General features: G+C 37.7%; 1 protein-coding gene across 2 annotated transcripts in view; it reads left to right on the top strand.

Moving 5' to 3' along the window:
* The first annotated feature begins 635 nt into the window (after positions 1–635).
* The window catches only part of ZFPM2 (zinc finger protein, FOG family member 2), a 355,148-nt gene continuing 340,318 nt past the window's right edge, over positions 636–15,465 (top strand). For both annotated transcript variants that reach the window (XM_075270229.1, XM_075270228.1), the window contains exon 1: positions 636–1,002. In XM_075270229.1, coding sequence (XP_075126330.1) covers positions 963–1,002 — 40 coding nt within the window. In that variant the 5' untranslated portion in view covers positions 636–962. The remainder of the gene's footprint in view (positions 1,003–15,465) is intronic.

Below are 15,465 nucleotides of genomic sequence, written 5' to 3'. Positions count from 1 at the left end.
TGTGGCTCAGCCCTTCCCACCCCCAGGTATAGGAAGTAACAGTTTAGTATATAGTTGTAGCTAGCAGTTAGTATGTGTTAGCCGGCCTGTGCACAGCTCTGCAGAGAGCCAGGACTTAGTTACAGGACCAAGGAACCAAAGTTATCATTGGATTGTGACTTCTGTGGACTTATTGTTATTACGGTTGATGTGACCGCCGCCGGCTACTAACTTTGTGGATTACAATAAATTGCTGTTGTCTCCCGACCTCTTGCGTCCGTGTTGATTCAAAAGACCATCCGGAGGAAGACGTATACCTTTGCTCCGTTACACATGCACACACACACACACACACACACACATATAGTATAGACATGCACACACACATATAGTATATACATGCACACACACATATAGTATATACATGCACACACACACACACATAGTATATACATGCACACAGCCCATAGCTGCAGAGCTTCTAATACTAGAGTCACATGCAGGGTTACTTGGATGCTACTGTCTTGACACATTCTTTTTGTGACACTTTGTAAAGGGTTTTTCCTCCCTGCTCATCTCTTATCTCCCTCCCCTTGTACTGGAAAAGTGCAGTTTGCTCCTCCTCCTCTTTCCTCCCCATTCAGCAATCAGTCAGGGAGAGTGAATGTGCAGAGGCTCAGGCAGCGGCAGCATCCACCCTGGGACTCCTCCATGAGAGCACTTCCCTCCCTCCTCTCACTACTACCCTCTCTCTGTCTCTTTCCAATCCTTTATCCCTTCACTCTGTCATCCCTCTGCTCCGCTACCCTTCAACCTCTCCCTCTTGTGAGTGTGCACTGCCCTCATCCAGCCACTCTACTCCCTCCTTTCCCCTCTCTTCCTCACATCATTTGACTTTGAATCGCAAGACGTCGATCGATCTCTCCTATGAAACAATCCGATTGATCTGTCGCTCGGGTTCCTGGAGGAAGTAACAGAGCAGCATGTCCCGGAGAAAGCAGAGCAAGCCACGACAAATTAAACGTGAGTCCCACGGTGTGCAAGTGTTGCTGGCAGGGGAGGGGGTGACGTCTTGAAGACTGTAACAAGTCCGGTTGATTTTCACTTTCTCTAGATATTTATAGGAATAGGGGGAAGTTATGGGGAAGGCATAGACTGGCACTGATCATGGCACGTCATGGACGTACGGTATAGATAGGACGGTCTATATATATATATTGAGCGGACACAATCACTATTTGACCTCTTCGTGATACAACTCCCAGCTGTCAAATGAGTGTGTGCAAGGAAAGGGCACGCTCACATCCTACAACTATACAACTACAGTTCCGACCAATGGCCTTGATACTCTATCACCGCCAACTTCATCCAAGTTCATCGATTCCATATCCCAAGTACCACTTATTATTCCCGTCCTTGGTCATCCATTAACAACTTGCTCCCTGCACACGTATTCCACCTACGTGACTTTCGCCACATTATGTTTCGTCATTTTTGATACTTTTCTCCAATCTAGAAGAATAACCCCGCACCATGGTGACCCCCCGGATCATGAATTCATTAGATCCAATCCCCATCTCTGTAGCAGTGCATCTTCATCAGCACACACTTCCATGCAACTAATCCTCATGTCACACTCCAGGTCTTCTCCATCGCTCGCATTTTACTATTGATTTTTCCTCGCTCTAATTGCACGGGTTTAGCTAATTCCTGATGACTTTTATGGACTCTCCACAGCACTTGCCGAAGTCGTTGCCACCTTAAAAAAATAGGGTCTCTATCTCTTTAAGTATTCATTTGTCTATCCGGTGTCATTCCTAAACATTGTAACATTTTTTCCAAAAATTTAGCTCCATCTAATTTTTCGAAAATTTTTGGGAAAAAAGAATAACAGTTTCTTGTATTCCGGAACTTGGTGTGTCGGTGTAACGTGTTACTGTACTTTTGGAACTTTTGAGGTGTACTTTTCGGCTTGACGTCGTGTCGTGGGGTATATTTTTAGGTATAGGTATGGCTATTTTGGAACTCTGTGCCTGTTGTATCATGATGCCGTCATGCCATTCCGACTGTAAGGTTACTGACTCGATTGTTAATAAACTATTAGCATTAATTGCTCGGTGGAACACAAGACCATCAGATTGCCCTTTTGTGTACTTTGTTATCTCCTCAATTAAATTTGTTCAATTTTTTTTTTGTATTCATCTAATGATGGGAGATAAAAGTGGGGATGTTAATTGGAAAATACACATGGTGTAGCTAACCAGTCTATTTATGTCAGCAGTGTTGATATGATAGGGACATGACTGTGTCAGTGGAATGGTGCTAGGACAGTATTGATCAGCGATGGAATGTAGACAAATTATGGGCCAGCATTGTATGACGCTTACATTTCATTTTTATATATGGGTGTATAGCTCTGCAATTTTTTTTAGGAATTGTGTTCTTTATTTTCTATATTTTTGGATTTCCACCATCTTCATACAAATATCCGAACAGGATGGGAGTAACTACTGCAAGTTTACAAGGCCTCTGGAACTAATAGACGTCCCATGACGTTGCTTTTGCGTTCTGAAATCAATTTAAAAAATTCTATATATGTGTATATGTATGTATGAAAATATTTATATATGTAAGTATATGCAAGTATGTATGTATATATATATATATATATATATGTAAGTATATGCAAGTTATATATATATATATATAAGTGTATGCAAGTATGTATATATATATATATATATATTATGTATATATATATATATATATATATATATGTATATTCAAGTATGTATATATGTATGTAAGTATATGCAAGTATGTATGTGTATATATATATGTATGTAAGTATATGCAAGTATGTATACATATACATATATATATATACACACAAGTGTATGCAAGTATGTATATATATATAAATATATATATAAGTATATGCAAGCAGGTATATATATGTATGTAAGTATATGCAAGTACGTACGTATAGATATGTAAGTATATGCAAGTATGTATCTACATATATATATATATATATATATATATATATATATATATGTAAATATAGCAATGTATCCATGTGTTTGTGCATCTGCTGCAATTTTACCAGCCACAATTAAGAAAAGCATCGTTCCCATGCAAATTATGAAATGACCCCTCCAATTAAATTTTTTCGATGACGCCCCGTATAATAACCTAAGCCACCCCCTATCCTTCGTAACCCATTTGGCGGCTGCAGGTACAAACAGGATGATGCTCAGAAGAAAATAGCCAGCAAAAAAAACAAAAGTCATCCTGTGCCAAGAAACTCCAGAGACAGTCATTTTAAAGGACAAAAAGGTTGTTGGGAAGAGTTTTTTTTTCCTCCTTCTCGTACTGCATTCTTTCTGTGCTATCTAAAATTGTGATTTATGCAGTATTTTAATATTTTGCTTATTCTTTCCCCTTGGGTGCTCTCTGGGCAGCGATAAAAAGGCAAAGCTGAAAGAGCACCATTAATTTGCTCTGATGACTGGCCAGATAAGGGGAGATAATGGGAAAGATAAGCTGGGAAGATATACCATCAGAAACCCGATTATTACCATTAAAATTCCAGCCTAGCAATCTGCAGAAGCCTGATAATTCCTTCTCCGTTTCCACCACTTTGGATGATAAGGCAAAAAATAGTCACTCAGTGCTCCTTGATTAGACTGCCTGGATATCCTGATAATACGGTGATAAATTATGTATTTTGCCCCCACGTTTTGTCACAAAAATTCCGATTTTATTCTGTTTTTTTTTTTTCTTTGTATATTATTTTATTACAAGAATCTAGCCTAAAAATCTGCCTCCCTCCCTCCCGGCCCAGAAAATAAAAACCTTTCTCTCATGAGCTATTATTCTAATATGAGGTTGATAAAAAGCAGTGATAGGAGAAGAGGTGTTTTGTGTGGGAGTACCATATCAATGCTATCAACTCATCTCCCTGCGCCAGCTGCTCGCTGTTGTTGTCACAAGCCTTATCACCCCCTGCCAATATGCCAATAAATTGCCCAGATTGTCCTCCGTTGTGTTAGTTCAGAGTCAAAATTGAGACAAGTGATTTTTTAATTTTTTTTTAATTTTTTTTTATTTTTGGAAGTTTTTATTGACCACATTGTCTACAAACTTTAAAGAGGTAGTTAACGTCTACTATAGAGTCGCTATAGAGGTACCAGACACGGTGGGAGGAGCGTAGCATCATAGTTTTGTTTGTTGGCAAACAGCATTCCGCAGCCATGTGTCACAGGATTCCGAAGCTTCAAAATAAGCATTGCCTTTGTAAATCTGACAAACCACCATAGACCGGGTCTATCATCTCATCCGATAGGTAGAATAAAATCTATCAATTTTTATTTATTTTTTTAAATATTGTGTTTTTTTGTTTTTTTTTTTTAAATAATAATATTTTTTCAAAAATTCCATCTAAAAAAAATCACGAGATCTGGAAATAATATTAAAAAAATTCCATCTTAAAAAAAAAAAAAATCACGAGATCTGAAAAGAGTCATGATAATCATGTAAAGGATACGAGCCTAGCCCCACTGGGTAATACAATTGGATTAACCCTTAGAAGTCCATGGCCTATTATTTTTCATTAGACGTAACGATTAGCAGATTTATTTTATTCTTCGTAAAATTGTTCATTTGGAGGATGGAATGAACTTTGGTCACGAATCCTAAGCCTGTTGGAGGTGACATCTCGAACTACAGTGTAAAAGTCAGCTCAGAGTGTTCGATTTCTTAAGTCTCCTTTTTGTTTTGTTTTTACCGAATTTTTTAAACTATTTTGGTATTTTATTTTTGTAAATTTTTAACACCCTGTACGTAAATTTTTTGCAAAAAAAAAATAATAAAACAATTATATAGAGAGAGATAGGCAGAGACGTAATTAGATCTAGCTCTTATGGTTGTAACGTTGTGCTTATTTTTGGATTCTTTTTGATCGGATACATGTTTTTGTATCTCCCCTATAACTTTCCCCCGAGCGTTCGAGGTTTGTTTGCTGACTTTTTGTGAAATGCAGTCATCACCTCCGTTTGGGCTAAGGTGGTAAACACCTGCAATACTACAAATTGAATCATGCGTCTGGAGGGTAGGGTGGCAAAGCAGCCAACTGTACAACTCGGCACAATTCGATTTCGAAATAAGGTTGGACCCTTTACAAGCATTATGATAATTGAATAGAATCTGTTGAATAGATGCCACAGAAAAAAGTCTTTGTCTGTGTCAGGAAATGTGTAAATCTGCCTGTTCATGGCAAACGTGTTCCGCGTGTTCCTTGATGATCAGACATAATTCCACTTATTTTAAGAGATTTTTTTACGTCCTGTAATATAGGCTCGGACTCGAAACCCATTGCCAGTTTTATGACGTGTTTCATGGCCGTGAATATAATCTCAGAGAGCACATGGAATCATCGAGAAGGAAAGTTAAAAATGAAAATCATAGGTACGGCTCTACGCCAGTCGAAATGAATCTTCCTATAGAGGCCGCACAATATAGAGGTCCACACTAACAACATGACAACTTGCCGTCCCAAGTTGGAAGGTTGCCTTGTTGATGGGGTATTGCCATATACTTTATATTCCCTCCTGGACATGTATATAGATCTAAGAATAGAATAGCTCATACTGATAGAATAAAATTTAAAAAAATTACAAAAAGATTTGTCTATAATATTCATCACAAAAATATCAGAATAAATAACAAAGTGACTTAAGGTATCCATAAATCACAGCATTTAAAGGAATCTGTAACTTTTTATATTATAAATTGTATCTCCTATTTGAATGGAATAAAGAAATGTATGATTAGAGATTTGGTAGAAAAAAAATAAAAAAAAATAAATAAAAAATTCTATTGATGGAATGCCCAAAACTATTGCGAGCCAACGTGGCACTGCTGCCAGTTTGTTGATCTTCTTCCTGCGAGAAGAAAATTTAGGCTCTCTTAATCCTATTGCCCTCCCTAAATTCCAGCAGCAGTTGAGCTCGGGGTGCAGATTATATTGACAATCACGGGTCTTTTTGTTGGATGACCTCAAGATATTTTTGGCAACATGTAAAATGTTATTAACTCAAATGGGTATTTTTATTTAAATATCTAGTGCAGAAAATAGAGCTTTATCCGCATCACTTATCCCATACACAACACATTTTTAATATGGTAAAAAAAAATTAAAAATTAAAAAATCAATAACCAAAAACAAAAAGTTGATAATTAGAAAACTTGGAAATAGTCAGTCCTAGGAGAGTGGTAATTTTTTTTTTTAGAATACTATAGCCTCGTTATCCATTTTATTTTGTCTTTTATCATTTATATTTTATTTACTTGATTTTACGTCAATTTTTTGCCCGTTTTTTAATTTTTAATTTCTCGTAAATTTTTGGATTTTTATTTTTGATAGTTTTTTTTAAACCCACTGAGCTGGCGTGCCTATGAAAATCCTGTCCAATGTATTAGCATAAAGATAACACATTTGTTTATTGTCTTCCGGAATCAGCTGTTAGTATCTGTGCCACAGGTAACAATTGACTTTTCAGGCTTTAAGTTAATAGCCTTGTCTCTTTCTTGTATGGATCAATATTAGTATTAATTAATCACCGTTATCAGCGCTAAGATCTGGTTCTATTTGTTGTTACATCAGCAAAATATCAATAGGGAAAGTGGACTCTGAGATCGTCATGGCAACTTCATCTCTTGGGTCAGAGAAAGTTTATCTTATCTGTTCGTGGAGAGTAGCAAACTGTTTAGGGATCTAGTTTGAACTCTAACTGTATCGATTTAGTTTTTTGTTTGCAAATAGAAACCGAATTCCTATCGGTAAGTATAGGGGGGGGGCTAATATTATTGCCCGGAATCATGGGATACTTTATATCCATTAGAATAATAGAGTTTAGAGTCATTTTTGAAAATATTTTTGAATTTTAGTTTATTGACCATCTCCAAATCTTAAAATTTTTTTTTGTAAATTTTATATCTTACAACATATCTTTTGACACTTTTATCAACTTCTAAGGGTCACAGTCGTCTTCTAGTCTGGTCATATTTTTGTCGTGATAATGATTCCCTACTTATGTATTTTTGAATTTTAGTTTATTGACCATCTCCAAATCTTAATATTTTTTTTTTGTAAATTTTAAATCTTACAACATCTCTTTTAACACTTTTCTCAACTTCCAAGGGTCACAGTCGTCTTCTAGTCTGGTCATATTTTTGTCGTGATAATGATTCCCTACTTATGTATTTTTGAATTTTAGTTTATTGACCATCTCCAAATCTTAAAAATTTTTTTTGTAAATTTTATATCTTACAACATCTCTTTTGACACTTTTATCAACTTCTAAGGGTCATAGTCATCTTCTAGTCTGGTCATATTTTTGTCGTGATACTGATTCCCTACGTATCATTTTATGTATTGACTTGGCCGTTGACAGGACGTAATGAAGCCCTTTACTTTTTATTAGTGTTAAATATTTGGAAACCTCTTAAGCCCACCATGAATTCCCTGTTTGACTTGCTTTTCATCTTTGATGGGCCCGAGTATTAGTATGCAACTAGTCTTTTTGATATTTTAGGTTGTACGTAAACCTGGAACGACTTCAGATCCGCTGTTCACACGCAGTTATCAACAAAGTAGAAATCGGACCGATCCGATGAATTTTTTATTTGGGTTACGGAGAGGGATATGGTAATAGGCATGCCGTCTTGGCACGTAGGATATTTATTCAATCATATGGGTCGAAAAACTAATTTGGGAGTGTAACAATATTTAAAGTAGCAATAAATTATTCATTGTGAATGTTGTATGGGAGGAGAATTATTGTTACATCGTCCATTTGTCGGAATCATTTTGTAAATTTGACTTACCGATAATTTGGGTAAATAATTTGACGTAACTCATAGGATATTTTTGCGTCTTTTGGGGGTTTAGATACTTTTGTGTATGGTGTATTTGTCATAGAAGCAGTGTTATGGAAGAAGTCTTACATTATCATACTTGGCAGGGTCCTATCTTTCTATTACTGTGCAATTGTAGGAAATGTCCTCAATTAGCACTTTGGCTCCTTTACAATTGCATGTTGTAGATTTTTTGTAAAACTTTATGACGATAGTTAATCATTTCATATGAAGGATAACTTTTTTTTGTTATTTTTTTCCCTATTTAATTTTTTAAGTACACTTTGTGCTAGTTAGGTATTTGTTGGTTTTATTACATTGTACGATGACCAAAATCATTTTACTTGTTGGATGTTTTTGAATGTTTTTGGCCAGACATGGACATGTCTTGTGCAATTTACTGGTCATGTATTAGAACATGTTCTGATATCTTTTCAGGTTTACTTTGTGATCACTTCTTGAAATGATGATATGCCGCGTTCCTCGGGGAGTTTTATAAGCTCATTTTACACGTGTCGAAAGTCATGCCTCAAGGCGGCTTTACTGCCCAACAAAATGGCCCAAATTAAATGGCCTTAGCCTAAGATTGTAATGCTTGCTTGACCAACATGCTAAGTATTATAGGTATTAAATACCACAAGCTATAAATAGATGGATGGATGGATAGATAGATAGATAGATAGATAGATAGATGGATGGATGGATGGATGTTACAAAAATAACTACAAAAACTCTACATGGCCCTTATATTATATTTTATTATATTATATTAGATTATATTGGCCCTTGTCTTAAAATCTAAATTCTGTATCTCAGGGGTAGGGAACGTACGGCTCTCCAGCTGTTGCAAAACTACAACTCCCAGCATGCATACTTGCTCTGAAGTTCTTGGAAATCCCATGGAAGTGAATGGAGCATGTTGGGGATTGTAGGTTCACACCAAGGTTCCCTACCCCTGCTCTATCTTAAGCAGGGGCCAAATACCTAGAGATCCAATTAACTTACAAGTACAAAAAACAAACCAAACAATCCAAGGTAAAATCTATATGGGAAATACTGAGTGCGTTGATACTTTGTTTTTAGTGGTGAACCAGTTTCGCATTGTGTTCAGTTTAGTATCGCATGGATCCCCGTATGGTAAAATCCAAAATATATATTTTTGAAAATTTTTGAAAAAGTTTATCAGTTTTCTCTTAGCCTCAATTTTGGCAGATTTCTCAGGTATAAGTTATTCACACATCGTTTCGTAACGACACTTTTACTGGATACCTATATGTGTGCTAAGATGGATAAGCTATGAAACGATACGACTGGGTCACTTTGTACCATTGTTTTTGGCTTCCTTAACATCTAAAAAGTGCAGCTTATTTCTTTTTTTCCAGTTTTATTATAAATTTACATTTTGTCTCTGATTGTTTTGAATGGTGGAATGGTTACTAGATATCTGGTTAGATAAGATATCCCTTTTTGGTATCACTTTTATCTTTCATTCTACAGATTTGAAGCCACGGCGCCAAATATTTTGCCTATAGTTTAAAAAAAAATGTAAAAATTTAGGATGAAAACAAAATTAAATCTGGACGAAATCACACGTGCAAGAGCAAGAATGTGACCATGTAGGAGCATGGTAACAAACATGTAATATGTAATATGACTGATCAGTCAGTGACTGGGCCTTCAGGTGGCGAGAAAATCATACGTCAACTCAAATAATCAAATTAGACAAGTGGCAGGCGTATTATTTCATGCACCTGGGGCAAAAATTCAGTTCTGGTAGGCGTCACTGTATAATACTGTAAATATTAGCTGTAGTGACACCCCCCTGTCCTCCGTCCTGACTGTCCCTGGGCCACATGCCCCTCTAGCTACACCTCCCCCCCTAATGCAACAACTATAGTGGTCTCCCATGTCCCACTAGCAACGTCCTGTCTGTAGTTCACTCTCGTAATTCAAGAAGATTGGACTCCTGTATCAGCAAATCCTAAATATTGTATTAAAAGGAGATAAGGGACAACAATTCGCCCACAATTTTATTCTTGACGTCAACATTATTTGAATTTTTTTTCTGCTGTTTTTGAGGTCTCAGATTGTTTTGACGCAAAAAAGTTTGGAATGATTTTACTGCATTTTATAAATTGCTTATCCGTAGTTTATACACGTATAGGTCTGCCACATGAACAGCATGTACATTAGGGCACATAAAAGTTGCAACTTTTTTTTTTCATTACGGGATAGTATTCTACTGCTGCAGACATGTCCAACTATGTTGGGAACTTTTCCAAAATTGACAATTTCTATGCAACTTGGTCTCTCCCCATGTTACCTGCATTTGTCAATTTCTTGTCACTTTTTTTTTTATGTAGATTGTGAGACCTACATAGAGCTCACAATGTACCTTTTTGTTTTTCCCCTATCAGTATGTCTTTGGAACATGGGATGGAAATCCATGCAAACACGGGGAGAGCATACAAACTCCTTGCAGAAGGTTTTTTGCCCTTGGCAGGATTTGAACACCAGACTCCAGCACTGTAAAGCTGCAGTGCTAACCACTGAGCCACCGTGTAGCCCCAACTTCTTGTCACTTTATCCATATACTTACCAATAAGTTACTCCTCCATTTAGACTCGATATTTAGTTACCAGACCTGTTGTATGTTCTTCAGAGCTCCTAAAAATACTCTTATAGTGTGACGATCATTTTCTCCTACGACTAATGTCAAATTTTCTGACTTAAGTTGATGCGTGTTCTTTTCTTTTTTTATATATATAATAAAGAAAAATTAATTCAACTTTTTATTAAAAATTTAAATCAACTTTTCCTCTTATTTTTTTCTACTCAGGAATATTTTTGCACAATTTTTTGCCCATCATTGTACATAATATATAGGAACATAAATGTTTTTAATGTGATGCTGTAAAAGAACTAGTCTATAAATAATAATTCTGCCTAAAATTTGGCCATATTTACCAATTAATGCAATTTTTGGAAAATCGGGTCGTGATTGTGTACGTTTGCAGCACTCAGATGTTCTTTATATTTTGGAAAATGTTGCCTTATAAAACCAACTATCTTTAAGGACATAGAGTCTTAAGATTATGATATATTGTGAATAGAACTTCGCTGTCGGACCCCAAGTAAGTCAAGTAACTGTACTACGAAATATACATGGACAATTTTTTATACTTCCACCTTCTCGTAGAAGAAGACAATGTCAACCGCGATCTAATATGCCATTTACCGTAATGTAAAGTAAATTAAAAATTGGTTAACCTCCTACTAAGTAGATCACGTCATATAAGTAATTTTTTTAAAAAAAATTAAGTAAAATTGGAATCTCCCCAATATAACACTTATTTAGTATTTTTTAGTATTTTTTAATAAGGTCTATGCAACAAAGAGTTCCTTTAAAGGTATATAAGATTGGGGTAGATTTTTGGATTTATACTGTACCCGTTGAGTCTCTGCCCTTGATCTTTTTTTATAAAAACTTAAATCTTGATGTCCATATTTTTGTAATTTCCATCCATATGTAAACCTGCCCCGTAGAAGACTATGGATATTGTAAAATATATATCTGGACGCAAGTATTTTTTGGTGACGTATTTTGATAAATGTGTAAAAAAAACGGTCATAGATATTGGAAGAATGTCGTTCGTACCCACTGACCATTTGACCAATGGAGAGAAGGATTGGGTAGTGGGATTTCAACATGTCCAATCCTTTTGCTTGCATGGGAGATAAGCCAACACCAGAGATGTCTGACACCTCTTCTTAATGAGCACACACGCATGCTCGGCCAAGTTCAGTATACTTATATATGGGGGGAAGGTGTGTATGACGGTTATCAATGTGAATGTCCAGCCTTAGGCAGATGCTTATTAAGTGTAGGATGCAATAACTGCCTGCAGATCTAGTAACATACCCCTGCACACAGTCATTGTCTAGTCCTTTGTGTATATAGGATTGATGGATTGTTTGCATTACTATGACACATGACATTGTCTTGGTCTTTAGAGCTTAGCTCCCAGCGCATGTTATTTTCATAATTATGTCTGAGCATATGTAGAATGATACAGAATATATTAGACCGATGTCCGCCATTGAATGGGTAATGCAAGCAAAGCCCACAACCCTAACTAAAGCCGTTTTACATGGCAGCTCAGTCTTAATTGTAAAGTGCATGTTTCATTGGAGAAGGATAAAAAGCCTCATCACAAAGAGGAGGTTTATATGTGCATGGAAAATGGAATGGGATTGTGGTTTAATTGTAGACGGCGCAGAGATGGATTTTTATTTAACTCCTCGGGGGTGCATTGTCTGGGGACCTGGTGTAAAACCATAAGCAGAGGACTGTGATATCACCATGATGTCCACCGATTAACTCATTGAGCTCTGCTATGTCTGACATGTCCAGTTTTGTTGCGTATCTAGAGTGTACTAGGCTTTATTTTTGGACATGAAAGTGGATTTCCAGGACTTATTAATGGATGAAGTTTTCATTGTCGGGGGGCTGACACCTGGGGCCCCAGGTGCCTTCAGAAGATCAGCGGTTTGGAGAGGTTGTAGTGTTCAGTTGATCTCTGTGGACTTCTTCACTACTTGCCAAGCACAGCACCATACATATGTGCAGTGGTTGTGCTTGGTATTGCAGCTCAGCTCAGTCACTTAAATGGGACTGAGCTGCAATCAGGCCACGTGATGGGTGAACAATTAAGTGTCAGTCCACAATGGATCTTCGATTGATAACCTATCCTAAGGACTCTCACCGACTTCCCTCTACTTGGACCACAGGTCCATTGAGTAGAATAGTGTTGGTCAAGAGTTTGAGCATCAGCAGGAGTAGCAAAGTATCCTGTGCTTTCCCCATAAGTAATAAATGGGGGTCTGAAGGGACTGGGGTGTATATTAGTAATAAAGTGCGGGAAATGCGCTAGTAAGCTTCATTATTCCCTGGATATCCCCTTTAAGAAGGGCACATACCTTAGGCGCTCTGTCACCTTGTGAACCTGGGGAGTGTCTACCTTAAGCACTACCATTCAGAGATCCTCTCCATTGGAGAATCGGTAGAAAAGTTATACTCAAGATTGTCAGCTAATCCACCAAATGGCCAGGTTGGTCCCATTTTACTCTTAGGGGTATGAGGACCATAAAGAGGTTGTATGAAGATTTGAAGTTATCCTCTATCCGTAGGATAGGAGCTAAATTTCTGTTTGATGGGGGTCCAACCAATGGGAACCCCATTGGTCCACTGGCCAACATTGTTTCATTGGTTGGGTTCTTGGGTTCGAATCCAGCCAAGGACAACATAGGCATGGAGTTTGTTCTCCTTGTGTTCACGTGGATTTCCACCAGTTTCCTTTAGATTAGGAGACCTACCTGGGACAGTGAGTGATGATAATATTCATGTGTAGATATGTGCTATGGAATATAAATGAGGATCCCTTTAATCCTGTCCTTATGGAGTTGCTGCTGTACTCTGGTGCTCCCATAGAGAATGAGTGGAGTGGCAGTGCGCATACTTAGGACTACTGTTCTCGGGACTGGTGGAGGTTCCAGTGGTCAGATCTCTATTGATCGGGAATTCATTTCTTATCTTATTGATGGAGGAAAACGTAGAATCTTAGCACAGCCCCGTTAAAGGATTTGCTGGCTTGGATGGCTTCATAACTTCCATAGACACAAGTGGAAAGGACTATGAAGCCAACTTTCCTATATGGACGGCTCACTATTTTTTTTGTCTAGTTGCCTCCACCATTCTGACTCTTGTACGTGACTCTTGATCTGCTCTGTCCCCAAATTTTCTGGTCTCTCTCTGTGTACTGCTAAGTCTTATGTATATCTGTGCTGGTAATTGTCTTCTTATACTTATTCATATACATATACAACTCGGACTCCACACTGTAAGGACATTTCCAATGGCTTCAGGTGATGAATGTAATTCTGTAAACTGTATCCTCTCTATCCTATCAAAGAAGATGATTTCCATGTAATATCTACTACAGATAAAAAGAGAGAACCCAATGATAAAACATTTAGCTAACTCACTTAGGAGTGCGGTGGTGTCAAGCAACTCGTGGAAGGAGCCTAATTTGCTAGGGAGCTCATGATCCCCATGTACACCATTGAGGCAGTGTATGTCCTTGCTTTCTGGTGCTGCAAAATTGGAGTATGGGAAAAGTGAATGGGGCAGCTCTATCTCTATGTAGGAAAACAGGAAGTCTCTGTATGAGAGAAATGTGAGCAAGAGGTTGCTAGATATTTTGTTCGGTGTAGATGCCAGGGAGAAGCTCTCCAGCTGCTAGCTAGTCTTATATTTTTAGTAAGTATTCTTTAGTTCCTGGTTATGCTTTTTATTCTGTATACCTGCAACTCTAAAAATAAAACGTGACCTACTGTCAATTTACTCCTATCTGTTCCTTTTTGGCCTGGATTTGAAGAAACAGAGACATGTCCTTTGATCCCAGCCATGGCGATTCTGAGGGAGGGGGATATTTAAAAAAAATGGATTTTTGGAATGTATACAAATCCTGTGTAATGTGGGTGTAAATATACTGTGAGAATAAAATTTCTCACCATTCCATATCTGAAGGATCTGTCCCTTTAAGAGTCCAGCTCATTCTGCTTACTACATTATATTATATCGCGCACACTATAAAATTATCTTTTACTAAAGTGACTTGGTTGCTTTATTTATTTACTAGTAATGTCCGCTGGGATGGTGCCAGTGCATGCCTCCTCTGTCTACTCATGCACAATGCTATGTGTCCAGATGCTCTTTGTGTGTGCTCTTGCCTTCTGTTCAGGGCTCATCCCTTAGGACAGCTGCTTCTTTTATGCACCGCACTACAAACAATTTCTAGCTAGATGTTTTGCATTATTATTAATATATATTTTTTCTGCTGAAATAGCTCATTATCTTGATAAATATGGCATATGTCGCTATCACCTATGTTTTATGTTGCATATAGACATGGATATCACAGCCATGTTCAGTTCGTTGAATGTGCATATGAAACTGGTGGGTTCAGTACCTCAAACAAGGTTAAGAAAGCATTTGTATAAGTGTAGGGTTACTTGGTGACTTTAAGATGAGATTTTAAGTCTGAGGGCTAGTTCATGTGGGGCAAGATGATCAGGATTTTGACGCGGAATCCACGCCAAAATCCTACTGTCTCCCATTGAAATCAATGGGAGCCGGTCATTTCCCTTTTCTGTGAGCGGTTTGTTCCCGCTTGCGGAAAAAAGAAGCGAGCTGCCCTTTCTTCAAGCGGATTCCGTGGCTGATTCAGCTGCGGCGACACCACCCTGCGGTCTAGGCCCATTCATTCAGGCCTAATCTGGAGCAGAAAGCCGCGACGGGATGACAGTACACTGCACCGGCATCCCGTCGTGGCAACCATGGCGGAATGTATTCATGCGGAACCCCGTGTGAACTAGCCCTCAGACATGTTACATGACCTTAATCATTTTGTTTTGAGAGTTGACTTGACTATAAAAAACATCAGTCAGGTCGCTGGCTAGTTACAATCTCAAGTGACTTGCATTGTGGTCGGGGGTCTCAGAATT

This window comes from Leptodactylus fuscus, chromosome 4 (genome assembly GCF_031893055.1).
Source record: "Leptodactylus fuscus isolate aLepFus1 chromosome 4, aLepFus1.hap2, whole genome shotgun sequence".
NCBI lineage: Eukaryota > Metazoa > Chordata > Amphibia > Anura > Leptodactylidae > Leptodactylus > Leptodactylus fuscus.
The sequence above is the reverse complement of the archived record's forward strand: the minus strand, read 5'-3'. Positions and strand labels throughout refer to the sequence as shown.